Source organism: Pristiophorus japonicus, chromosome 7 (assembly GCF_044704955.1).
Source record: "Pristiophorus japonicus isolate sPriJap1 chromosome 7, sPriJap1.hap1, whole genome shotgun sequence".
Classification (NCBI taxonomy): domain Eukaryota; kingdom Metazoa; phylum Chordata; class Chondrichthyes; family Pristiophoridae; genus Pristiophorus; species Pristiophorus japonicus.
This window is the reverse complement of record NC_091983.1, coordinates 181,227,082-181,254,285: the sequence shown is the minus strand read 5'-3', so window position 1 is coordinate 181,254,285 and position 27,204 is coordinate 181,227,082. Positions and strand designations below refer to the sequence as shown.

The 27,204-nt window shown below is 44.3% G+C and overlaps 1 protein-coding gene across 4 annotated transcripts in view; it reads right to left on the bottom strand.

The window, feature by feature from the left end:
• The window catches only part of LOC139267373 (glutamate receptor ionotropic, kainate 2), a 319,999-nt gene that overhangs the window by 274,939 nt on the left and 17,856 nt on the right, over positions 1-27,204 (bottom strand). For all 4 annotated transcript variants that reach the window (XM_070885607.1, XM_070885604.1, XM_070885603.1 and 1 more), the window contains exons 2-3: positions 2,093-2,260; positions 1,525-1,782 (exon numbers count right to left, since the gene is read on the bottom strand). In XM_070885607.1, the coding sequence (XP_070741708.1) occupies positions 1,525-1,782; positions 2,093-2,260 (426 nt within the window). The remainder of the gene's footprint in view (positions 1-1,524; positions 1,783-2,092; positions 2,261-27,204) is intronic.

Here is a 27,204-nt window from a genome sequence, read left to right as displayed (position 1 = left end):
GGTGAGCGATATTGTGGGCGAGATGCCAAAAATAAGGATGGGCGATATACTGGATGTTAGTTTCAGTAGATGTGATCTTTACGACAAAAAATGGTGGCCGGGCGGTATTATCAAATCTTGGCGTCAATTATGTGCCAAAAGTAATGCTGGGCGATATTATGGGCGTGGGATCGGCCATTCTGATGATTCCGCCCAAAAAACGTGGGCAAGCGGTATTATTTTTTCTCAGCATTAGTAACATGCAGAAAGTAACGCTCGGCGATAAGTGACAAGAAATGGGCGTCAGTTTCCATTTTGTGGCTAAATGGGCGATATCGGGGCGTTTCACGTCATTTCAGCATTAAAATGGACATTAAGTGGGTGTTATGCATGCAAAAATAGTGAAAAATCTGGATAGTAGTGGGTGGATTGTGCCTGTTCCAGGTACCTCTCCCAAGAATGAACTCCAACCCCTCACCGCCGCCCCCCCCCCCACCGCCCTCAACCCCCTCCAATCTACCTTTTTCCAGGCTGGCAGTCGGTAGGGGCGCCCAATATTGTGGTAGTCTGGAGCCTGCAGCCTGGTGCACTAGTTTTACACCTGCAGACTGCTGATCCAATGCCATCGAGGCCTGGCCAGCAGATTATTGGGGGGTGGCTTCCCAAACACCACTCGGGAAGGAAAATCTACCCTGATCTGTGAATGGTAATTCCCTCACTAAACCAGGCATTGGTAATGTTTGCTCATGGCAACCACTGAAGCTTTAGGTCAAAATGATGCCATATATCAATTAAACACGATGGGTTCTATTTTCAAAACTTTATCTGCTTCATGACACAATTTGTTAATTTTTGGCAGAACTGGTCTTTGAAATGATCTTGAATCTCATCCCACCACTACTTCAATATATAATTCCTTATTCACAGTGTATGGGGAGGGAAAGGGTGATGATTCTGCCTCAGATTATAATAATCTCTGTTGTCTGAGACGTGATGCTTCCACTGGGTCTGTATGTGGGGGACCGTGAGTGCATTGCATATATATTTCAAAAGCTTGTGCTGATACAGAAGAGCAAACTGCGCAAAACTATTTTACAGTAGGGGTAATTTTGACTTTGTGCGATTGTGTAAAACGGGCGATATCGATTCAGCCGCTGGTTATACATCTTTCCCGGTTTGACTTCCATGGAAATGAAAAGTGGGAGAGATGTATAACGGGCGGCTAATCTGATATCACCCATCGAACACTATCGCATAAAGTCAAAATTACCCCCAGTGTACTTAAAATGTTGCAGCTGTGGCACCAAACAGCAATAAAAAATGAATCGACATATGTTGTTCTTTACCTGAATAAAGGATTCATTCCCCTTACATTAAAACCTCCAAAACCTCTACATGTCATGTAATAAAAATGCTAATTGACATATTCAGTCTCTGTAAATAAACTTTTCTGAAGATTACTAAACATATATTTTTTGCCAATCGGATCCAACATTTTCTGTACATGCTTTTCTCTGTTTATACAGTTTCCATGTGCACACGTACCTGTGCTGTCATCGTACACCACGGTGACAGTTTTCCATTTGAAGAAATGTACCAGATCCAGGATGGCTTGACTGAGGGAAGAGAAGTCTGGGTAGAGGTTGACGTAGAAAGAATCTCTGTTGTCTGAGACTTGATGCTTCCACCGGGTCTGTATGTGTGGAACCCCGAGTGCATTGCAAATGGACTGCACTGCGTTAGCTGAAGAACTATGAGAAGGCCCAAAGATGGCTGCCACCCCCAGAGACAGTTGATCACAGGCTGAAGAGGAGATATATAATTCTGTCAATAATGAGAGGAGAGAAAGCCGATATGCTAGCAGGAATTATTCGGCAGAAAAAGAAACATATTTCACTCCACTGCATTATTAAGCAATATTTTGGTATGGTACAGTTAGCTTTACTTTGTATCTTTCAGAAGCACAATTTGCATTTGATAGCCTGGGAATATTTATTTTATTTTAAAATATTTGCTGACTAAAATTTCACTACCTACTCTGGCACTCTGAGGTAAAACTAATGAAAACATTTGGATCTCATGCAGCGGAGAGAGACTGCGCGGAGCACTTTACCTTTTCTGGATGCTTCAAAACTGTCGTAAATATTTATCCTTTGGATATCGTATGTTAACGTCGTGTTTGGAAGCAGCGTTCTATTTCTGTTGATTGTATTTAAAGCAAACTTAAAGGCTAGTTCCTCTGCACCAGATGGGCTTTTTTCCACTGACTCAAAAATTCCGCCTGAAACAGAAAAGAGATAGTGGCATTTTAGACACAGTGAATGCACATGAAATCTGGACATAGGAATTAACGGAATAATATTGAAACTTGTCAATTAGGAGGGGGACAATAGAGTATGAGAGGAAGCTTGCTGGGAACATAAAAACTGACTGCAAAAGCTTCTATAGATATGTGAAGAGAAAAAGATTAGTGAAGACAAACGTAGGTCTCTTGCAGTCAGAATCAGGTGAATTTATAATGGGGAACAAAGAAATGGCAGACCAATTGAATAAAACTTTGGTTCTGTCTTCACGAAGGAAGACACAAATAACCTTCCGGAAATACTAGCGGACAGAGGGTTGGGTGAGAAGGAGGAACTGAAGGAAATCCTTATTAGTCAGGAAATTGAGTTAGGGAAATTGATGGGATTGAAGGCCGATAAATCCCCAGGGCCTGATAGTCTGCATCCCAGAGTACTTAAGGAAGTGGCCTTAGAAATAGTGGATGCATTGGTGATTATTTTCCAGCAGTCTATCGACTCTGGATCAGTTCCTATGGACTGGAGGGTAGCTAATGTAACACCACTTTTTAAGAAAGATGGGAGAGAGAAATGGGGAATTATAGACCGGTTAGCCTAACATCAGTGGTGGGGAAAATTTTTGAATCAATTATTAAAGATGAAATAACCGCATTTGGAAAGCAATGACAGGATCGGTCCAAGTCAGCATGGATTTATGAAAGGGAAATCATGTTTGACAAACCTTCTGGAATTTTTTGAGGATGGAACTAGTAGAGTGGACAGGGGAGCACCAGTGGATTTGGACTTTCAACAAGGTTTTGACAAGGTTCCACACAAGAGATTGGTATGCAAAATTAACGCACTTGGTATTGGGGGTAATGCATTGACGTGGATAGAGAACTGGTTGGCAGACAGGAAGCAGAGAGTCAGGATAAACGGGTCCTTTTCAGAATGGCAGGCAGTGACCAGTGAGGTGCCGCAGGGCTCAGTGCTGGGACACCAGCTATTTTCAATATACATCAATGATTTAGATGAAGGAATTGAGTGTAATATCTCCAAGTTTGTAGATGACATTAAGCTGGGTAGTGGTGCGAGCTGCGAGGAGGATGCTAAGAGGCTGCAGGATGACTTGGACAGGTTAGGTGAGTGGGCAAATGCATGGCAGATAATGTGGATAAATGTGAGATTATCCACTTTGGTGGCAAAAACACAAAGGCAGAATATTATCTGAATGGTGGCAGATTAGGAAAAGGGGAGGTGCAATGAGACCTGGGTGTCATGGTACATCAGTCATTGAAAGTTGGCATGCAGGTACAGCAGACGGTGAAGAAGGCAAATGGCATGTTGGCCTTAATAGCTAGGGGATTTGAGTATAGAAGCAGGGAGGTCTTACTGCAGTTGTACAGGACCTTGGTGAGGCCTCACCTGGAATATTGTTTTCAGTTTTGATCTCCTAATCTGAGGAAGGACATTCTTGCTATTGAGGAAGTGCAGCGAAGGTTCACCAGACTGATTCCTGGGATGGCAGGACTGACATAAAAGGAGAGACTTGATCAACTGGGCCTGTATTCACTGGAGTTTAGAAGAATGAGAGGGGACCTCATAGAAACATATAAAATTATGACGGGACTGGACAGGTTAGATGCAGGAAGAATGTTCCCAATGTTGGGGAAGTCCAGAACCAGGGGACACAGTCTAAGGATAAGGGGTAAGCCATTTAGGACCGAAACGAGGAGAAACTTCTTCACTCAGAGAGTGGTGAACCTGTGGAATTCCCTACCGCTTCGTTGGATATTTTCAAGAGGGAATTAGATATGGTTCTTGGGATCGAGGGGTATGGAGAGAAAGCAGGAAAGGGGTACTGAGGCGATGATCAGCCATGACCTTATTGAATGGTGGTGCAAGCTCGTAGGGCTGAATGGCCTACTCCTGCACCTATTTTCTATGTTTCTATGTTTCTAACACCAAACTGGGTAGTGGGGAAGGAGGTGAGTGCTTTTAATTGTAAAAGACATGAGCAGAAGACAAATTGTAGGAAGAATGGACAGATAGGTGGCAGATGCAGTTCAACATAGTAAATGTGAAGTAACACATTTTGGAAGTAAGAGTAGGAAAATGGTAAGATTGTAAATAGAGTGGAGGCTCAGAGCGACTTTAATATGCAAATACACAGGTCAATAAAAGTGGCAGTGCAAGTAGATAAGGCTATAAAAAAATAAATAGATTCCTTGGTTTTATAACTAGAGGCATAGAATACAAAAGTAAGGTGGTAATGTTAAATGTACAAGATCTTAGCTAGGCTACAATTTTTTTATTATTCATTCCTGCGATGCGGATGTTGTTGGCGAGGCCAGCATTATTGCCCATTGCTAGTTGCCCTTGAGAAGGTGGTGGTGAGTCGCTTTCTTGAACCACTTCAGTCCTTGTGGTGAAGATACTCCCACAGTGCTGTTAGGGAGAGAGTTCCAGGATTTTCACCTAGTGACGATAAAGAAACAGTGATACATTTCCAAGTCAGGATGATGTATGATTTAGAGGAGAACTTGGTGATGATGGTGTTCCCATGTGCCTGCTGCCCTTGTCCTTCTAGGTGGTAGAGGTCGCAGGTTTTGAAGGTGCTGTCGAATTGCTGCAGTGCATTTGTAGATGGTACACACTGCAGCCATGGTGCGCAATGTTTAAGGTGGTGGATGGAGTGCCAATCAAGCGGGCTGCTTTGTCCTGGATGTTGTTGAGCTTCTTGAGTGTTGTTGGAGCTGCACTCATCCAGGCAAGTGGGGAGTATTCTATCACACTTATGACTTGTGCCTTGTAGATGGTGGAAAGGCTTTGGGGAGTCAAGACGTGAGACACTCACCACAGAATACCTAGCTTCTGACCTGCTCTTGTAGCCAGAGTATTGATGTGGTTGGTCCAGTTAAGTTTCTGGTCAATGTACCATCTGGTCAATGGTGACCTCCAGGATGTTGACGGTGAGGGATCCAGCGATGGTAATGCCATTGATAGCAAATGCCCACAGTTAGACTCTCTCTTGTTGGAGATAGTCATTACCTGGCACTTGTGTGGTGCAAATGTTATTTGCCACTTATCAACCCAAGCCTGAATGTCGTCCAGTCTTGCTGCATGTGAGCATGGACTGCTTCATTATCTGAGGAGTTGCGAATGGAACTTCACTTTGTGCAATCATCAGCGAACGTCCCCATTTCTGACCTTATGATGGAGGGAAGGTCATTGCTGAAGCAGCTGAAGATGGTTGGGCCTAGGACACTGCCCTGAGGAACTCCTGCAGCGATGTCCTGGGGCTGAGATGATTGGCCTCCAACAATCACAAGCATCTTTCTTTGTGCCAGGTATGACTGCAGCCAGTGGAGAGTTTTCCCCCTGATTACCATTGACTCCAATTGTACTAGGACTCCTTGATGCCACACTCGTCAAATGCAGCTCAAGGGCAGTCACTCTTCTGGAATTCAGCTTTTTTTCCATTTTTGGACCAAGGCTGTAATGAGGTCTGGAGCCGAGTGGTCCTGGGAGAACCCGAACTGAGCATCGGTGAGCAGATTATTGGTGAGTAATTGGAACTTTGTGTACAGGTTTGGAACCTCATTATTGGAAGGAAATATAAGCAATGAAAAATGTGCAGTGTAGATCTACGAGACCACGCATGACTTGCAAAGTAGATAAAAGCAGCCCAGCAACAACACAGAATTGTTCCCAGAAATCAGAATTCAGTTGTGGAGCACAGAAAGTAGCCCAAAAGAAAGGCCCAGAAGTTAACCAGCAGCCTAAAAGGACAAACCAGCAACTAACCTGTATGGAGGGACGAGCCCTGCAAATAGTGCTCCTGCATGATGCTTGCTACCTGTTAACGCCATGAATATGCTGGACGTGTTTATCACATGGTGATTCAGGCACCGGGGCAGACCAATTTCACAAAAAGGTCCTATAACACACTCAGGCCCCTATTTTAATATTTTGATGAGATTTTTTCATTCTTCCCATGCCCGCCCTGGATGCCTGATTCAATATGGTGGGCAGTGCACTTCTGGTGCGCAACGAGCCGTCTGCCACATTAGGCGCCTGTTTTATGCCCTGTAAAGCGAACATGGCGTGATCAAATTTCTAGGCCACGTTTTTTTTTTCTTGTTGTCCAATAATTCTTTTCATCAACTTTTAATGTTTCAAGTGACAAAAGTAATTAATCTCTCCTGAAAGCGATTATCTTACAATAAATTTGTTATAAGATTATAGCTGTAGCAGTCAGTAGCAAAGTAAAAAAAAATTGTCTTATTGAATTAGAAAAATGTTAAGAACTTGATTTCTGCTGCACTAAAACTTCAGTCCCAAAAATGTACTTTGATATGCAGAGAATCAATACGATAGATTCACTTCAAGGGAGACAATTGCCACGATTTCACCGACTGAGGTGAATCCGGGGTGGCCAAGGTCTGCAGCAAAGACCCGGTCCGCTGTTGGCTGCAGCCTGTTCTCTCCAAGTTGTTTTATCTTGATGGAGCTTGTTAAGTCTGCCCAGTGAGGTTCCTAGCCAATCAAAAGGAAGCGGGTCTGATGATGTCATCTGATGACGTGTCACCAACCCGTTTCCATAAAGGAACCATGTCCACATTGATTATGACAGTTGTGCTGTCAGTGTTCTACAGCATCGGGGTGCAGGGCTACACTCAGCCTCTCCCATGACTCCCTCCATATATATAGCCTGGTTGCACATTGCACAGGCGGGCACAAGCAGGGATGTCGTCAGGAGGACCTGGCTGCAGTGGTGCAAACAATTTCAATACTTTCAGTCGATCACAAAAAGTTACTACAAAGTCACACTCAACCTCCACACTGCACGAGCGAGGCAGGTATAGAGATCCAGAAAGTAGCATTGGAGCAGCTTCAGCCCTTGTTCTTGTCCAACAGGTACGAGGCTCTTATTCCCTGTGTGGACGGGAGCAGGGACGATGAGCAAACTGACCACTACCATGGTACAGGGGGATATTCAAGAGGGCAGAGTAAAAAGGGATGTTGTAGTGGTAGGGGTCAGTATAGTTAGGGGGATAGATACTGGTCACTGCAGCTGAGAGCGTAAGTCCCGAAGGCTGTGTTGCCTGCCCAGTGCCAGGGTTAAGGACATTTCATCTGGGCTGGAGAAGAATTTGGAGTGGGAGGGGGAGGATCCAGTTGTCTTGGTCCATGTAGATACCGATGACATAGGTAGGACAAAGAAAGAGGTTCTGTTGAGGGAGTATGAGCAGCCAGGGGCTAAACTAAAAAGCAGAACCACAAAGGTAATAATCTCTGGATTACTACGAGCCACGAGCAAATTGGCATAGGGTAAATAAGATCAGAGAGATGAACGTGAGGTTCGAAGACTGGTGTGGGAGAAATGGGTTACGATTTCTGGCGCACTGGCACCAGTACTGGGGTAAGAGGGAGCTGTTCCATTGGGACGGGCTTGAACCATGCTGGGACTAGTGTCCTGATGAATCGAATAAATAGGCCTGTAGAGAGGGCTTTAAACTAAATAGTGGTGGGGGAGGAGGGTTCAGGTGAGCGGAAATTTTAAAAGTCAAGGAGCAAGGAGAAGGCAAAAGTGCAGGGTAGCTTTGGGGGAAATGATAACCAGAGTGTGACAGGAAAGGACAGAATGTCTAAAAATAAGAGTGTATTAGAAAGTGGGGTCAAAGCAGGGAAAAATGGTAAAAAGACAAAATTAAATGCTCTTTATCTGAATGCACGCAGCATTCGTAACAAGATAGATGAGTTGACGGCACAAATAGATATGAATGGGTATGATCTGATAGCCATTACAGAGACGAGGTTGCAAGGTGATCAAGGTTGGGAACTGAATATTCAGGGGTATTTGAAAATTCGGAGAGGATAGACAGAAAGGAAAAGGAGGTGGGGTAGCTCTGTTAATAAAGGATGAGATCAGGGCAGTAGGGACTAATGATATTGGCTCAGATGATCAAGATGTAGAATCAGTTTGGGTGGAGATAAATAATAAGGGGAAGAAATCACTAATGAGCATAATGTATAGGCCCCCGAACAGTAGCTACACTGTTGAACAGAGTATAATTCAAGAAATAATGGAGGCTTGTAAGAAATGTACGGCAATAATCATGGGTGATTTTAACCTTCTTATTGATTTGACAAATCAAATTGGCCAGTGGCCAGGGTAGCCTTGAGGAAGAGTTCATAGAGTGTATCTGGGATAGTTTCCTTCAACAGATAGCCTACTACCTGGTTGTGTAACCAACCAGGTAGCAGGCTATCTTAAAACTGGTACTGTATAATGAGACAGGATTAATAAATGATCTCATAGCAAAGGATCCTCTAGGAAAGAAAGATCATAGAATGGCTGAATTTCAAATTTAGTTGGAGGGTGAGCAAGTTGGATCTCAAACCAGTGTCCTGATCTTAAATAAAGGTGATTACATAGGTATGAAGGCGGAGTTGGCTAAAGTGGACTGGGAAAATAGACTAAAGAGTAAGATGGTTGATGAATGCCAGACATTTAAGGATATATGTCATAACTCTCAACAAAAATATATTCCAATGACAAGGAAAGACTTTTAAAGAGAATCCGTGGCTAACTAAGGAAGTAAAAGATGGTATCAAATTCAAAACAATGGCACACAATGTTGCCAAGATTAGTGGGAGGCCAGAGGATTGGGAATTTTTTTTTTAAACCAACAAAGGATGACTAAAAAATTAATAGAGAGAGAAGATGGATTATGAGAGTAAACTAGCAAGAAATATAAAAATAGATAATAATAGCTTCTACAGATATATAAAAAGGAAGAGGGTAGCTAAAGGAAACCGAGAGGATGAGACTGGGGAATTAATAATGGGGAACAGGGAAATGGCAGAGACTTTGAACAAATATTTTGTATCGGTCTTCACGGTAGAAGACACTAAAAACATCCCAATAGTGGATAATCAAGGGGCTATAGGGAGGGAGGAACTTAATACAATCAGTAAAGAAAAAGTACTCGGTAAAATAATGAAACTAAAGGTGGGCAAGTTCCCTGGACCTGATGTCTGCGTCCTCGGGTCTTAAAAGAAGTGGCTGCAGAGATAGTGGATGCATTGGTTACAATCTACCAAAATTCCCTGGAGTCTGGAGAGGTCCCAGTGGATTGGAAAACTGCAAATATAATGCCCCAATTTAAAAAAGGAGGGAGACAGAAAGCAGGAAACTATAGACCAGTTAGCCTAACATCTGTTGGGAAAATGCTAGAGTCCATTATTAAAGAAACAGTAGTAAGACATTTGGAAAATCATAATGCAGCCAAGTAGAGTCAACATGGTTTTATGAAAGGGAAATCATGTTTGACAAATTTGCTGGAGTTCTTTGAGGATGCAACGAGTAGGGTGGATAAGGGGAAACCAGTGGATGTGGTGTATTTGGATTTCCAGAAGGTGCCACATAAAAGATTACTGCACAAGATAAGAGCTCATGGGGTTGAGAGTAGTATATTAGCATGGGTAGAAGATTGGCTATCTAACAGAAAACAGAGAGTCGGGTAAATGGGCCTTTTTTCCAGTTGGCAAACGGTAATTAGTGGGGTGCTACAGGGATCGGTGCTGGGGTCTCAACTATTTACAATCTATATTAATGACTTGGATGAAGGGACTGAGTGTAATGTAGCCAAGTTTGCTGATGACACAAAGATGGGTGGGAAAGCAAGTTGTGAAGAGGACACAAAGAATCTGAAAAGGGATATAGACAGGCTGAGCGAGTGGACAAATGGAGTATAATGTGGGAAAGTGTGAGGTTATCCATGTTGGCAGGAAAAATAAAAAAGCAAATTATTATTTAAATGGAGAGAGATTACAAAATGCTGCAGCACAGAGGGACCTCGGGCTTCTTGTGCATAAAGCACAAAACATTAGTATGCAGGTACAGCAAGTAATCAGGGAGGCAAAGGGAATGTTGACCTTTATTGCAAGGGGGGTGGAGTATAAAAGCAGGGAAGTCCTGCTACAACTGTACAGGGTATTGGTGAGGCCACACCTAGAGTACTGAGTACAGTTTTGATCTCCTTACTTAAGGAATAATTTACTTGCATTGGAGGCAGTTCAGAGAAGGTTCACCAGCTTGATTCCAGAGGTGAGGGGGTTGACGGATAAATATATGTTGAGTAGGTGGGCCTATACTCATTGGAGTTGAGAAAAATGAGAGGTGATCTTATTGAACATATAAGATACTGAGGGGGCTCATCAAGGTTGATACAGAGAGGATGTTTACCACTCGTGGGGGCATCTAGAACTAGGGAGCATAGTTTAAGAATAAGAAGTCACCCATTTAGAACTGAAATGAGGAGGAATTTCTTCTCTCAGAAGGTTGTAAATCTGTGGAATTCTCTGCCCCAGAGAGCTGTGGAGGCTAGGTCATTGAATATATTTAAGGTGGAGATAGACAGGTTTTTGAATGATAAGGGAGTGAAGGCAGGGAAGTGGAGCTAAGCCCAAGATCAGATCAGCCGTGATCTTATTAAATGGCGGAGCAGGCTCAAGGGGCCAAATGGCCTACTCCTGCTCCTATTTCTTATGTTCATATGTTCTTATCCCGACCCACTGTCAAATCATTTCTATTTTGACACCTGACCCACCTCCGATCCCGCTCTCTCACTGCCAGTAAAATTCCGGTCAATGTAATTGTGAATTTAATTTATCAAATATACCTGTAGAGCATGATCTTAATCTGAACTTCAACAGCATATCTTGGCTAAGGTAGTATTCTCTGGTATACTACAACTGCCTTAAAAGCTAAAAAGCTGAAGCGTGAATTTTGCTAGTCGAGGCTACCACGCAATACCTTGCTAGATGGGAGCAGAGGACACAGATGGGTCACCTATCATGATGGTGGCAATTCTGTGACCCATGCTCCTGTCCAGTGAGATTGGCTAAAAAATAGAAAGCAGAGAGTAGGGTTAAAGGGTAGTTATTCAGGTTGAGGGAAGGTAGAAAGCTATATTCCACTAGGATCAGTGCTGGGTCCACTATTATTCATAATTTACATTAATGATTTGGTAACTCAATATCAAAAATTACAGATGATACCAAACTGTGGGTATAGCTAATACTGAGGAAGTATGCAACATAATACAAGAAGATATTAGAAAACTTGCAGACTGTGCAGTTAATTAATAAATGAACTATAACATAAATAAATGTGAGGTGATGCACTTTATTAGGAAAAACTGAAACATCACCAACACCTTAAAAAATAAGAAACCGAATGGGGTAGAAGAGCAAAGTGATCAAAACAACAACAACTTGTATTTATATAGCACCTTTAACGTAGTGAAATGTTTCAAAGCGCTTCACAGGCATATTATGAGATAAAAATTTGACACTGAGTCACATAAGGAGAAATTAGGGCAGGTGACCAAAAGCTTGGTCAAAGAGGCAGGTTTTAAGGAGCATCTTGAAGGAGGAAAGAGAGCTTAGGGTCTCGGCAACAGAAGGCACGGCCACCAAAGGTTGAGTGATTATAATCACGGTTGCTCAAGAGGGCAGAATTAGAGAAACATAGACATCTTGGGGGGTTGTGGGGCTGAAGGAGATTATAAAGATAGGGAGGGGCAAGGCCATGGAGGAATTTGAAAACAAGGATGAGAATTTTGAAATCGAGGAATACAGGCGAACAAATCATTAAAAGCAGCATCGCAGGTCAGCACAGCAATTAAAAATGCTAACAAAGCACTGGGATTTATTTCTAGGGGTATAGAATTCAAAAGTAGTGAACTTATGTTAAAGTTATATTAGATCCTAGTACTGCGCACAGTTCTGGTCTCCATGGTATAAAAAGGTCATAGATGCACTGGAGAAAGTGCAAAAAAGATTTACAAGGATGATACCAGAATGGAAAGATTACAGCTATTGGGAAAGATTGAACAGGTTTAGGTTTTTTTCTTTAGCGAAGAGAAGACTTAGAGGAGACCTGATGGAGGTCTTTAAAATTATGAATATTAGATGTAGAGAGAATGTTTCCACATGTGGGAGAATCCAAAACTAGGGGCCATACTACAAGATAGTTACTAATAAATCCAATCGGTAAAAAAGGGGAAATGTCTTTACTCGGAAACATAGAAACATAGAAACTTAGAAATTAGGTGCAGGAGCAGCCCATTCGACCCTTCGAGCCTGCACCGCCATTCAATAAGATCATGGCTGATCATTCAACCTCAGTACCCCTTTCCTGCTTTCTCTCCATACCCCTTGATCCCTTTGGCCGGAAGAGAATATATCTAACGAACTGGCCTCAACAACTTTCTGCGGTAGAGAATTCCACAGGTTAACCACTCTCTGAGTGAAGAAGTTTCTCCTCATCTCGGTGCTAAATGGCTTACCCCTTATTCTTAGACTGTGACCCCTGGTTCTGGAACTCCCCAGCAATGGGAACATTCTTCCTGCCTCTAACCTGTCCAATCCTGTCAGAATTTTATATGTTTCTATGAGATCCCCTCTCATTCTTCTAAACTTCAGTGGATACAAGCCCAGTTGATCCAGTCTCTCCTCATATGTCAGTCCTGCCATCCCGGGAATCAATCTGGTGAACCTTTGCTACACTCCCTCAATAGCAAGAACGTCCTTCCTCAGATTCGGAGACCAAAACTGAACACAATATTCAAGGTGTGGCCTCACCAGGGCTCTGTACTTGCTACCACAGGAAGTGTTTGTGGTAAATATTTCAAATGCTTTCAAAAGGAAGCTAGATAAGTATATGAGAGAAAAGGGAATAGAAAGATGTGCTGAAATGTTGAGATGAGGCAGATGGAATTGAGGAGACTCATGTGGAGTATAAACACCAGCATGGACTAGTTGGGCCGAGTGGCCCGTTTCTGTGCTGTATATTCTAAGTCATTCTATCCAATTCTGCACCAGGAGCCAAGCCTCACAAAACTTATGTAAACTGTCTATATCACCTGACTTAAGTTTGAAATAACCAATTATGCCTCCTCAAGTACTTTCCTCAGTCTTACAAGATAATAATGAATCAAACATTGAACACATAATAATACAGTTAAAACACACAATCCAATTGGACCACGACAATCCTCAATTAATTTTTGAGAAATTGACAGTGAACTTGTCAAACTAAAAGATGTGACTTTAACTTGACAGGAAATCCCAGGAACTTGTTTTTACAATCAGTTTTGTTCAGCTTCTTCCTGCCAATAACCAGCAAAAAAGTCAAATGTTGAAAAAAACAGTGATCTCCGAAGGCATTTAACGTGTCATAAATTTTTAGTAATGAGCCATCATCTGTCATTTGGTTTAGCTAACTGCATTCAATACAAAAGCTCACACTGACACCTTAACTCTTTAGCAGAACAATTAAAGATGCCCATGGGCTGGTATGAAACTAAATTGCATTATCTTCTAACATATGATTAATATGGTGCTTGACTTCTGCCTTCTGGTACACTGGAATGCATTTGTATCACTTTTCAAAGGGACTGTCAGAGTAAATTAGATCTAACTCTATAGAAGGCTAATACAATCCTTCAAGAATACAATTCTGGCTGTATTCAGAATGTATTAACATATTAGTTGACTCACTACGATGATTATTGAGATGCAGGTGAGTTGGCACAGTCTTTTTATGAATCAAAATTTACTGATGGTTCTGTCTCAATTGGAGTCTTTCTTCAATCAATGGTTCTGTGAGATAGTGGACTATCACCACTATCATTACCCATGTCATAACATACAAGTAGCGATATAATAGTTGATCTTCCATAGGCTCTTTCCACCAGTAGTTGGTGTTCAGTCCATTTTCTTTCTGATCTTCATTCCTGTTCTAAAGGGTTCATTTCGTAAGGGTTTGGTTTGCTACAATTACAATAGGCAACTCAGATATAGCCAGTAAAACATCTCTTCTGCTATTTGCCACTAGCACTTGATCAGCTTATTTCAGATTTATGTTTAACCAGATATTGCTGATTGCTTAACTTTAAGTAGCACCACATCGTTACAGTGATACTGCACATTGACCTGAAACGTTAACTCTGCTGCTCTCTCCACAGATGCTACCTGACCTGCTGAGTATTTCCAGCATTTTTTGTTTTTATTTCAGATTTTCAGCATCCATTGTATGTTGCTTTTATTGCAGTGTTACTACCTGTTGGTGCTATGGTAGTTCTCTTATCACTAGTCCTAAGGATATATGTCCTAAGGTTGTATCCAAGTTTTTTTTGTCTTTTTGGCCCTAAGGTGCAAAGCATACAGCCTTGCAGTTAGATACATAGAGTTTGACCTCCCCACAATCCAGGGAATTTTGGCAAATTACAACCAATGCATCCACTATCCCTGTCGTTACTTCCCTTAAGACCCTAGGATGCAAACCATCATTATTTATCCACCTTTAGTCCCATTATCTTACTGAGTACCACCTCCTTAGTGATTGTGATTGTGCAAAGTTCCTCACCTCCGCCCCCTCGCCGCCCAATAGCCCCTTGACTATCCACTGTTGGGATATTTTTAGTGTCCTCTACCGTAAAGACTGATACAAAATATTTGTTCAGAGTTTCTGCCATCTCCATGTTCCTCATCCCTAATTCCCCAGTCTCGTCCTCTAAGGGACCAACATTTACTTTAGCCACTCTTTTCCTTTTTATATACCTATAGAAACTCTTGCTATCTGTTTCTATATTTTGTGCTTGTTTATTTTCGATGGGCTATATTTTACACTTTTGTGCATATCGCCCAAAAATGGGCGGTATTTCCGGCGTGGGCTGTAAATTGGGTTTTCAGATCGCCGGCTTGTCGCCCATTCTCAAAGCCCCTAGTTTCCATTTTTGAAATTGGGCGTTACCGCGAGCGATATGAAATGGGCGATAGCGTTAAATCTCTCTGATCTTCTGCCGTAAAGTGTCACCGTCCTTAACAACGGCATGGCAACGCTGAATTCCCGCAATTCAGGAGGTCAAGGGTCATCATGACATGCGCAGAAGAGGAGACATAGAGGGATCTGAAAGGGACTGAAGGCGTGTGTGGGTGTGGTGTGGCTGCTTTGGGAGGAAGGAGGGAGAATTTAGAGCTTTAGAGCTTTAGTGAAACAAAAATCAGCTGTTACCAGCCACATATTTGCCCAAAATTATTCTCTCATGGAGCATGCTGTGGAGACTGAAGCTGGCGAGAGCAGTGAGCTGGGAGAAGAGCACATTGGAGGGTGCAAAAGAGAGACAAGGTTCTCAGACAAGGCAAATGCCTCCCTCCTGCAGGAGGTCGAGTCACGCTGGGTTGATTTGACCCAGGGAGGGCAAGAGAAGCCCACTCCAAAGGCCTACCAGAAGATATGGGCCGAGATAGCAGAGGTGATCTCGTCGGCGACCAACGAGGTGTGTGAGGGCAGCCAATGCCGCAAACGATGGAACGACCTTGTGGGATCTGCAAGAGTAAGTATTACAGTTATTTACATGTACTTATGTATTTATTAAATTTGATTTGTAACAGTCATGAATGACTATCAGCAGATGTGAGGTCTTTCATTTTTACCGGGAATGTTGTCGTCAAAGCCTGCAGTCACGGTACACGTCTTTAGGTAAAGAATGATAATTATCATAATAATCATGATTACATCTGTCGGTTATGTGTTGTATCAGTCTCTATGACAGTACTTAGCAATGATATCACGCAATGATCTCATGCCATGTCATCCTGTCACCTTTTACAGAAGAAGCTATCGACGATGAGGTCCGTGCAGAGGCGAACGGGTGAGGGGGGGGGGGGGTGAGGGGCCACCAGTCCCCAGCGACATCACTGACATGGAGGAGCAAGTGGTCGCACTCATGGGGAAGCACACCAGGACAGCCACGCAAGCATCTGCAGATCCTGAAGTGAAGCGACGTAAGTAATGTTTACACTATTGCGTGATGTAAAATCAATAGATGCCACACCCACTCATATCCGAACAATCATATATGATAGATGATTTCTAAAATTGTCTGTGATGATCTTGATAGCGGTGGTGCTTTTGTCGTTCATATGCTGTGTGCAGCGCTGGAATCACCTTATGACCCTAGCACCCCCATGTCCTCTAATAACCTAATTTGTGTTTTGCAGCTCAGCCAGCAGCGCGGCCTCAGATGGGACCACAGAGGCCAGAATGTCGGGGCGCGGGGCTGGACTCGCCGTACGATCCTACATCTATTGAGGAGCTCCGATTCTCGCCCGTCAATCTGCTGGGTTTGTTCTCTACGGATGAGAGCGCGGACTTCGAGGAACCTGCATCACCACGCTCCAGAAGCCATTCCACCCCAAGGCCATCTAGTGCTCCTCCGGTCATTCCTGCCTCCACTCTGGAGGTACCGGCCCCAAGTACCTTGCCACAGGGCAGCCCATTTGTCCCCAGGATGGCGCCGACCCTGCGGAGGTTTCGTGGACGCGGCAGGTCTGCTCCACGAGCGCCACATGGTACAGTTGTCCAGGAGGACTGTAGACATTGGTGACCAGCTCATCGGTGCTTTGGGGGGCACATCCCGACAGCTGGCCACCATGACTGAGTATGTTCGCGGATGGCGGAAACCCTGGAGGAGATAGCCAGGAACACTGCTGGCACAGACCTCCCAGTGGTCCCGGAGCGCGGCACTCCTCCCCTAGGTTTTGCACCACCACTGCGAACGACAGATGAGAGGCAGGACCAAGATCCTGCTTCTGGATCGGAGAATGTCCCCCCCCTCGGCACCCCCCCCCCGCACTCCCGTACCCGTGCAACCACCGCCTCTGCCTTCATCCCCCCCAATGAGGCACTGCCTGAGGAGCTCTTCAGCCAGGCGGTGTGGAGCAAGGAGGAGAAGGGGTAGAGGTGGGGAGAAGGGGAGGGGAGAAAGAAAGTGAGGTGCATGTCCACAGGTGATGGCTGAGTTATATCTCCATCTGGGTGTATGCAATTTATTGTAATGTATGGGGGGAGGGGATCACCTTCCTGCTTTGCCTTGTATTCTGTGTTGCTGGACATGTTGACCATTTAATTAATGTCAATGGTGGAAAAAATGAGGTGTTTTTGCCCGTGATACTTATGATTTCAGACCAATGTTGGTATAAAATTTTTTTTATTGAACATAACCTTGTTGCGCATTGTCTCAGATAGCTGGACCGTAACACACTGGTGATTACTTAACATGAAAGGGTTAAATAAAACTTAACTTCAATCAACGTAAACTTTAACTGGCACCAAAGTGATTGCCACCATTGATGTCTGAGCTGCACACACTGTGTCAGCGTTGTCACTCACAGCAACATTCTTTCAGGCAAATCGTCCAGATATCAGCTCCTCATGTAAGAGTTTTCAGCTGTGTAGACACCACCGGCCCTTTCCTGCGATCTGGAGGGGGGGGCATGGGCATGGTTGCATAGCCGGCCCGAGGTCAGCGTCCTCTTCCTCTCTCTCCTGAGGTGGAGCATCAGACCCTGCTGGCAAATCTTGGCCCCTCCTGATAACCAGGTTGTGCAGCATGGAGCACATGACCACAGGTTTAGCTGTGTGCTCAGGGTTGTATTGTAGCTCCCTGTCACGTATCCAAACATGTTTACTGCTTGTACTATTACATATGATGTGCCACCAGAGGCACTACTATCGGAAACTTGTACACCAGCTGTATAGTCACTAAGGTGTGCCACCAGAGGGCACTGCAGTGGGAGACCTGTAGGTTACCTATACCGGTGTGCCAGGCCTAGTATAAAAGGCAGGCCACCATGTGTGATACTCACTCTGGAGTTACATTAAATAGACTAATGTCACAACAGTTCAAGTACAATACATTGCCTCGTGGAGTCATTATCAGAGCATCTAAAGACATAACAATTGGCGACGAGATTACGGACTTTCACGCGAAAATGGCTAACCTTGGTACGTTGCAGCAGTTCGCCGATGGTGATGATTGGGACGCCTTTGTGGAGAGGCTCGACCATTTCTTCACAGCAAACGATCTGGCAGGCAATAATCTGGCTACACTGGCTGGTAAGCACAGCACTATCCTGCTAACCAGTTGTGGGCCCACCGTCTATGGCCTCATCAGGGACCACCTCCAGCGAATGTGTAAAATAAATATGACTCACTGTGTCGATGAAGAGTCTGCAGATGGCCATGAATCCAGCGTGGATTATGAAGCGATAGTCAGAGAGGCAGCTCAGCCCCATGATTGCATGTTTACCTGCACCACAGAATGTTCCCCATTGAGGATGGAAGTCGAGATAAATGGCATTCCAGTCTTCATGGAAGTAGACATGGGGACGAGCCAGTCAGTAATGAATCAAGAAGCCTTTGAGAGGCTATGGGACAATCAAGCTGAATGACCCAAGTTGGTCCCGGTTCAGGCAAAACTGTGCACCTACACCAATTAACTTATCCCAGTCGTTGGTAGTGCGGATGTAAAGGTACTCCATGATGGCGCAGTGCACAAGTTACCTCTGTGGATTGTTGCAGGTGATGGACCAACACTACTTGGAAGAAGGTGGATGGAGAAGATCCATTGGAGCTGGGAAGATTTCATCCCTCCAGCGATCGATGTCCCCCACGCTCAGAGGCAAAGCAAGCCCTCACCTGAGGTTGGATCCGGCACCAGATAGCAGACCAGCACAGCACCCGAGGCATAGACCGTTCATCACAACTGCATGGAGATGATCCACTGAGACGACCTGAACGCACCTTCTGGGCTCCAGTGGCAGGACTCCGGAGGAAGAAAATCGGATCCAAAGGCAACCTCCCAGCCTCGGTGGCAGAACCCGGGGAGAAGAGGATCAGAGCAGTCGACATCGTGGATGGAGGAAAGATGGCGCCCAAATCACGAGGTGAAGCACTGAAGAAAAAGATGGTGGCGGCCAGACCATGAGGTGCAGCGCTGATGGAGCAACACGTGGCACCAAACGAAAAAGATGGTTGGGGTAAAGATAGCAAGGCTCTCTTAAAGGAGGCCAGCAACCCACCACACTTAAAGGGACAGGTCCACATTCTCAAGCAATGTAATAGCAACTGTGAGTTAAATGTAAAGCTTGTAATTGATGATCAGAGTTTTATACATGTAATAAGCAAAGAAAAGTCGTGCGATTGCGATCGGAGCCATAGTTAATCCACAATGAGTAATGAAACGTTGTGCGATGTAGAATTTCCACTGCATTCAGTTAATGTAATGGGCAAACACCCATCGGGAGCACACAGGTCCAGCGATCTACCCAATGCTGTAGCCTGTGTCCCTGGGACCAGAGTAATGCACCACGGAGTGTGGCCACAAGCAGCTAAAATAGACAAGCTGCAAAGCAAGCGAATAATGAAGGAGGGCACCGGTATCGATACCCTGTCCCTGATCGGCTCCACCTCTCGGGCAACCAATGGCACCAACCGCCATGAGCCTGAAAAAGCAAACCACGCTAAGGCGCAGCCCACAGACCCTATCGCCACCAAGGCTACACCTGGGAACAAAGGGTCACCCGCAACAATTCTCCCAAATGGGACTGGGACCAGCCAGGATCCCAAACCAAATAATGCCGGCAAGCAAGTCAGCAGTTCCCTGTGCACTGCTAGATGACTGCTCGTTAGGGAGCAGCAGCGACCCGGGGCGCAAGGAAAGGACAGGGAGGTCACAGGCATTTGTGAACCTGCCCAATGCTCGGAGCAACGGCAAAGGCCCCGAGAGCAGGCAATTTATGCCAATCGGGTTCTCACTGCCAGCACTGGGCACCGCGCTACCACCAGACTACTTGGACACCATCCAACAGTCTGGTACTAGTTTGACCTCACACACCGGTGCTGACACCAGTGCTGATTCCAAGTATGTATCAAGTATGTACCTCACCAGTCAAATGTACTTGCCTCACAACTCTACCACAAATGTAATGATGTAAATGCAATTTTTTTTTCTGGATTTGAATGTATATGAATGTAATGAGCCACCGGCATAATCTATATGTGGGGGGAGAGAGAATGGAGTGGTCATGGACGCACAATCAGAAACCACCAGTACCTCTACTGCCAACGAAACACCACCGACTCACCCAAGGTGGAAATGGCCCTCCAAAGGTCAACCAAATAGAGCTAAGCCCAGAGCACAGTCAATGCAAGGACTTGGGGGAGAGTGATGTCATGTATCCAAACATGTTTATTGCTAGTACTATTACATATGATGTGCCACCAGAGGGCACTGCTATGGGAAACTTGTACACCAGCTGTATGGTCACTAAGGTGTGCCACCAGAGGGCACTGTAGTGGGAGACTTGTAGGTTACCTGTACAGGTGTGCCAGGCCTAGTATAAAAGGCAGGCCACCAGGTGTGATACTCACTTACTCACTCTGGAATGACATTAAATGGACTAAGGTCACTACAGTTCAAGTACAATACATTGCCTCATGGATTCATTATCAGAACATCTAAAGACGTAACACTTCCCTCCTGAGTGGTCCAGGCATCTGAAGCACTGCTTAAGCACACTAATTGTTTTCTGGACCACATTGCGTGTGTCTCTGTGGCTCTGGTTGTATCACTTCTCGGCCTCAGTGTGGGTGTCACGCAGAAGGGTCATCAGCCAGGTGGCTAGGCCATATCGGTTATCACCAAGCATCCAGCATTGTCGTTGTGGCTGATCTTTTAAACATGAGCCTCATCGAAGCTGCCTGGACATTTGGCATTCACTGCCATAATGATCTGGTTGTGGTCAACAACTAGTTGAACTTTCAGGGAGTGAAATCCTTTTCTGTTACGAAAAAACTCTGGGACCTGAGGAAGTGCCCGTATGGCGATGTGAGTGCACTGTATTGCTCCCTGCATCCTGGGGAACTTAGCAATGCGGTAGAATGCTCCAGCCCTGTCAGTCTGAGCCTCTATGGTCATGGGGAAGCTGATAATGTCCATCCTTCGCACATACAGGGCCTCCGTGACCTGTCTAATGCAGCGATGGGTGGTATAGTGAGACAGAGGGGAAATCTCGACCACGGAGGACCAAAAGGAACCGGACGCGTAGAAAGACAGTGCCACGATGACCTTGACCTTGACCGACACTGATGTCCTGGTGGCAGGCTGCATATCTGGCCTGATGAGTTCACATATTTCATTGATCACCACCTTGTGGAAGCGCAGTCTCCGAAGGCAGGTGTGCTCGGACACGTCGAGGTAAGACCTCTTCTCCCTGTAAGTGCGGGGTGTGTATGGTCTGGACCTCCTCCTCATTCTTGCACGTCTTAAATAGGGCACATAATGATGTGCATCAGACATTGAGCCATTTGCACTCTGCAGCATCTGCGTATTAATCGATGAAGGCTGAGAAATGGCTGGCCCCATTGCAATGAAAGTATAATAGCGATTGATCAGAAGCAATAATTTCCTCACTAAAATACACCTACAGTAAACCCCCCAATAGTTCATAGTCTGAAAATATGTCTGTTGAGATGGTCACTTCACCTGAGAAGAACTCCAGAATCAATCCAAACTCCCCCGAAGTTGAAGCAGCCTTTTGAATGAAGCAACCTGCGATTTTAAAAATGGCACCCACACCGCTGTGATTCGTTCAGAACAGTTCCACTTTTCCTGAGTGGTGTTTTGGGCGAGCGATATTGTGGGCGATATGTGTGCGAGGTGGTGAAAGTGACACTGGGTGATCCTGGGTGTTAGTTTTGGAAAATGTGATCTTCACGACAAAAAAAAGTGGGCAGGCGATATTATTGAATTTCGGCATTAATTACATGCGGAAACTAAGACTGGGCGATATTATGGGCATTGATTTTGCCCATCTGATGATTCCGCCCAAAAAAAGTGGGCGGGTGGTAATATTTTTTTCCTGGCGTTGCGTACATGGGGAAAGTAATGCTCGGCGATAAGGGTCTGAAAAATGAGCATCAGTTTCCATTTTATGACTAAATGGGCGATATCTGGGCGTTATTTCAGCAGCAAAATGGATGTTAAGTGGGCGTTATACATGCAAAAGAAATGGAAAATCTAGCCCAAAGTCTATATTCTCTTTCTTAATCATTTTTTTAGTCATTCTTTGCTGGCTTTTAAAAGCTTCACAATCTTCTGGCCTCCCAGTAGCTTTGGCCACCTCCTATGCCCTTGTATTTAATTGGATGCCATTCTTTATTTCTTTAGTTAGCCACAGATGGCTATCTTTTCTTTTACACCCTTTCCTCCTCACTGGAATATATTTTTCTTGAGAGTTGTGAAATATCTCCTTAAATGTACGCCACTGTTCATCAACCGTCCTACACTTTAATCTATTTTCCCAGTCCACGTTAGCCAACTCTGCCCTCATACCTTTGTAGTCTCCTTTATTTAAGCTTAGTACGCTGGTTTGAGATCCAACTTCCTCACCCTCCATCTGAATTTGAAATTCAATCATGCTATGATCACTCATTCCATGGGGATCCTTTACTAGGAGATTGTTTATTAATTCTGTCTCATTACACAGGACCAGATCTAAGATAGCTTGCCCCCTGGTTCATTTTGTTACATACTGCTCAAGGAACCTGTCCCTAATGCACTCTATGAACACTTTCTCAAGGCTACCCTGACCAATTTGATTTGTCCAATTAATGCAGAGATTAAAATCACCCATGATTATTGCTGTTCCCTTTTTACAAGCCCCCAGCAGATTGGAAAACTGCAAATGTAACGCCCCTATTTAAAAAAGGAGGCAGACAAAAAGCAGGAAACTATAGACTAGTTAGCCTAACATCTGTGGTTGGGAAAATGTTGGCGTCCATTATTAAAGAAGCAGTAGCAGGACATTTGGAAAAGCACAACTCAGTCAGGCAGAGTCAGCATGGATTTATGAAGGGGAAGTCACGTTTGACAAATTTGCTGGAATTCTTTGAGGATGTAACACACAGGATGGATAAAGGGGAACCAGTGGATGTGGTATTTGGACTTCCAGAAGGCAGTTGACAAGATGCTACATAAAAGGTTACTGCACAAGTTAAAAGTTCACGGGGTTGGGGGTAATATATTAGCATGGATTAGCTAACAGAAAACAGAGAGTCATTTTCAATTTGGCAATCAGTGGGGTGCCACAGGTATCAGTGCTGGGACCCCAACTATTTACAATCTATATTAACGACTTGGATGAAGGGACCGAGTGTAATGTAGCCAAGTTTACTGACGATACGAAGATGGAAGGAAAAGCAATATGTGAGGAGGACACAAAAAAAACCTGTAAAAGGACATAGACAGGCTAAGTGAGTGGGCAAAAATTTTGCAGATTGAGTATAATGTCGGAAAGTGTGAGGTTATGCACTTTGGCAGAAAAAAAAAATCGAAGAGCAAGTTATTATTTAAATGGAGAAAATTGCAAAGTGCCGCAGTACAGCGGGACCTGGGGGTCCTGGTGCATGAAACACAAAAGGTTAGTATGCAGGTACAGCAAGTGATCAGGAAGGCCAATGGTATCTTGGCCTTTATTGCAAAGGGGATGGAGTATAAAAGCAGGGAAATCTTGCTACAATTATCGAGAGTATTGGTGAGGCCACACCTGGAATACTACGTGCAGTTTTGGTTTCCATATTTAAGAAAGGATATACTTGCTTTGGAGGCGGTTCAGAGAAGGTTCACTAGGTTGATTCTGGAGATGAGGGGGTTAACTTATGAGGAATGGTTGAGTAGGTTCGGCCTCTACTCATTGGAATTCAGCAGAATGAGAGGTGATTGTATCGAAGTATATAAGATTAGGAGGGGGCTTTACAAGGTGGATGTAGAAAGGATGTTTCCACTGATAGGGGAGACTAGAACTCGGGGGCATAATCTTAGAATAGGGGGCCACCCATTTAAAACTGAGATGAGGAGGAATTTCTTCTCAAAGTGTTGTAAATCTGTGGAATTCGCTGCCTCAGAGAGCTGTGGAAGTTGGGACATTGAATAAATTTAAGACAGAAATAGACAGTTTCTTAACCAATGAGGGAATAAGGGGTTATGGGGAGCAGACAGGGAAGTGAACCTGATTTCATGATCGGATCAGCCATGATCGTATTAAATGGCGGGGCAGGCTCGAGGGGCCACATGGCCTACTCCTGCTGCTATTTCTTATGTTCTTATGTTCTTATGTTCCAATTAATTTGCATACTGCTGACACCAACAGACCTTGATGTTATTGGTAAAATTGGTCAGGGTTAACACGCATAGGCATAAACCCAGGATTATCCTCAAAGAATAAAGAGGGAAATTAAAAGTTTTTTATTTTACACAGAGGCTTATTAGAACATTTAACCTAAGTGACTATTGAGACAAAGACTAAAGAATTAATTGTAACAAAGAATCTTTTGCATCAGGAGAGCGTATTAGAAATTTGGGCATTATGTCAGTGGGCCACAGGATAGCACACTCAATATAGACAGAAAATCCTGTAGGGCCCACTTGAATTACTAATAAGGATTCTCAGTGGGAACAAGAGAACAATTCATTGGGGCTAAAATTCCGGCCTCGGCAAGTCTGTACAAACTGCGCATGGACCCTGCGAGGCCTCGCAAAAGCCAGTTTTCGGGGCATGATGCGCATGCGCCGAAAACCAGCTTTTTCGATCTGTCAAGAATTCTCTAGACAGATCCTCCACATCCCCAGGAGAAGGACATCCGTGTGGGAGAGATTGGGCTATTTGCCCAACCCATGCCCAGCTAATGTCCTTCAAACCTTTACGCCTGGTGAATGCAGGCGCATAGCCTACTTTTACCAGTGTAAGAGTTTTAAAACATATAAAAATTAAATTTAAATACACATTTTTATAGTAAAAGTCTTGTCCATTAAGGTAAGTTTATTTTTTAACATTATTAAAACACATTAAAAACAATTCCGAAAAATATATTTTTTCTAAAACATTTAATTACATTTAATTTTAATTAATTTTAAATTTGTGATGCGTTTTATTTATTTATTATGCTGTGTTTGGGTGATTTAAGGGTTTTTCTCATTGATAGTAATGGGAACTCGTACAAACGGTGTTCCCATTATTAGCAATGAGAATACCGCATCGTGATTGGTTGTCCAGGGCCACGTGACTCCAACTTGGACTTCCGTATCTTGAAGACAGGTCCCCATGCACTGCGTAGCGAACCTAGGCCTCCGACCGGGATCCTACGTTTCTCCAAGACCAGCAGGTAGATTCGTAGATTTTTTTCGGGTCGGGGGAATTCGTACGAAGGAAGCCTCCAACCTCAATTTCAAGAACATTAAGTTTATCAGTAAAAGGAAACTGTAGAACCATTTGAAAAAGAAGAATATGCAATGATATGAGGAAAGGGTAGGGAAATGGGATGAGATTAGAATGCACCATGTGGCACAGTGCTAAACTGTGCAGGCCTCGAAAATCCCAGCTTCAAACTCTAGCATCTGGGGCAATAAATCAAAAGCAAGGTGTGACAATTGAGAACTGGTTGGTAGACAGGAAGCAAAGAGTAGGAGTAAACGGGTACTTTTCAGAATGGCAGGCAGTGACTAGTGGGGTACCGCAAGGTTCTGTGCTGGGGCCCCAGCTGTTTACATTGTACATTAATGATTTAGACGAGGGGATTAAATGTAGTATCTCCAAATTTGCGGATGGCACTAAGTTGGGTGGCAGTGTGAGCTGTGAGGAGGATGCTATGAAGCTACAGAGTGACTTGGATAGATTAGGTGAGTGGGCAAGTGCATGGCAGATGAAGTATAATGTGGATAAATGTGAGGTTATCCACTTTGGTGGTAAAAACAGAGACAAACTATTATCTGAATGGTGACAGATTAGGAAAAGGGGAGGTGCAACGAGACCTGGGTGTCATGGTACATCAGTCATTGAAGGTTGGCATGCAGATACAGCAGGCGGTTAAGAAAGCAAATGGCATGTTGGCCTTCATAGCGAGGGGATTTGAGTACAGGGGCGGGGAGGTGTTACTACAGTTGTACAGGGCCTTGGTGAGGCCACACCTGGAGTATTGTGTACAGTTTTGGTCTCCTAACTTGAGGAAGGACATTCTTGCTATTGAGGGAGTGCAGCAAAGGTTCACCAGACTGATTCCCGGGATAGCGGGACTGACATATCAAGAAAGACTGGATCAACTGGGCATGTATTCACTGGAGTTCAGAAGAATGAGAGGGGATCTCATAGAAACGTTTAAAATTCTGACGGGTTTAGACAGGTTAGATGCAGGAAGAATGTTCCCAATGTTGGGGAAGTCCAGAACCAGGGGTCACAGTCTAAGGGTAAGGGGTAAGCTATTTAGGACCGAGATGAGGAGAAATTTCTTCACCCAGAGAGTGGTGAACCTGTGGAATTCTCTACCACAGAAAGTTGTTGAGACCAATTCACTAAATATATTCAAAAAGGAGTTAGATGTAGTCCTTACTACTAGGGGGATCAAGGGGTATGCTGAGAAAGCAGGAATGGGGTACTGAAGTTACATGTTCAGCCATGAACTCATTGAATGGCGGTGCAGGCTCGAAGGGCCGAATGGCCTACTCCTGCACGTATTTTCTATGTTTCTATATTTTCTATGTCTCAAAGTCTCTGTGCTAGGGAGGTGAATATGAGTCAGGAGTCAGACTCTAGACTGCTGTTCAGTGGTCTGGCTGAAAATCAGGGAGGACAGGATCTGCTGACTAGACTCGGGATCTGAAGAATAGAAACTTGGGTGAGAAGAAGACAAGATGCTTGTGGGCATGAAAGAAAACCCAAAATGGCTGGTCCCCATGCAGTGAAAATTAATTAAAGGTTTTATATAACTTTCAATATAAACTTAAAAGAACTCGCTCATGCTTTCCTTTGTTTTCAAGTAGCTATTGAATTGCATTTACCTCACCTATATATTTTTTAAATCAGTACTAGAGTTATTGAGGGGGCTATTAACACCCTTCCCCCCCTCCCCTCATCATCCAGGATAGGCGGGAGAGGAGTGCTGGGGGCGGGGGTTGTGTATTAAATTCTTAACATTGTGAAAGCCAGCCCACCGGGGTAGGTTGAGGGGGCGGGCGGGTAGCCTGCTCTCAAG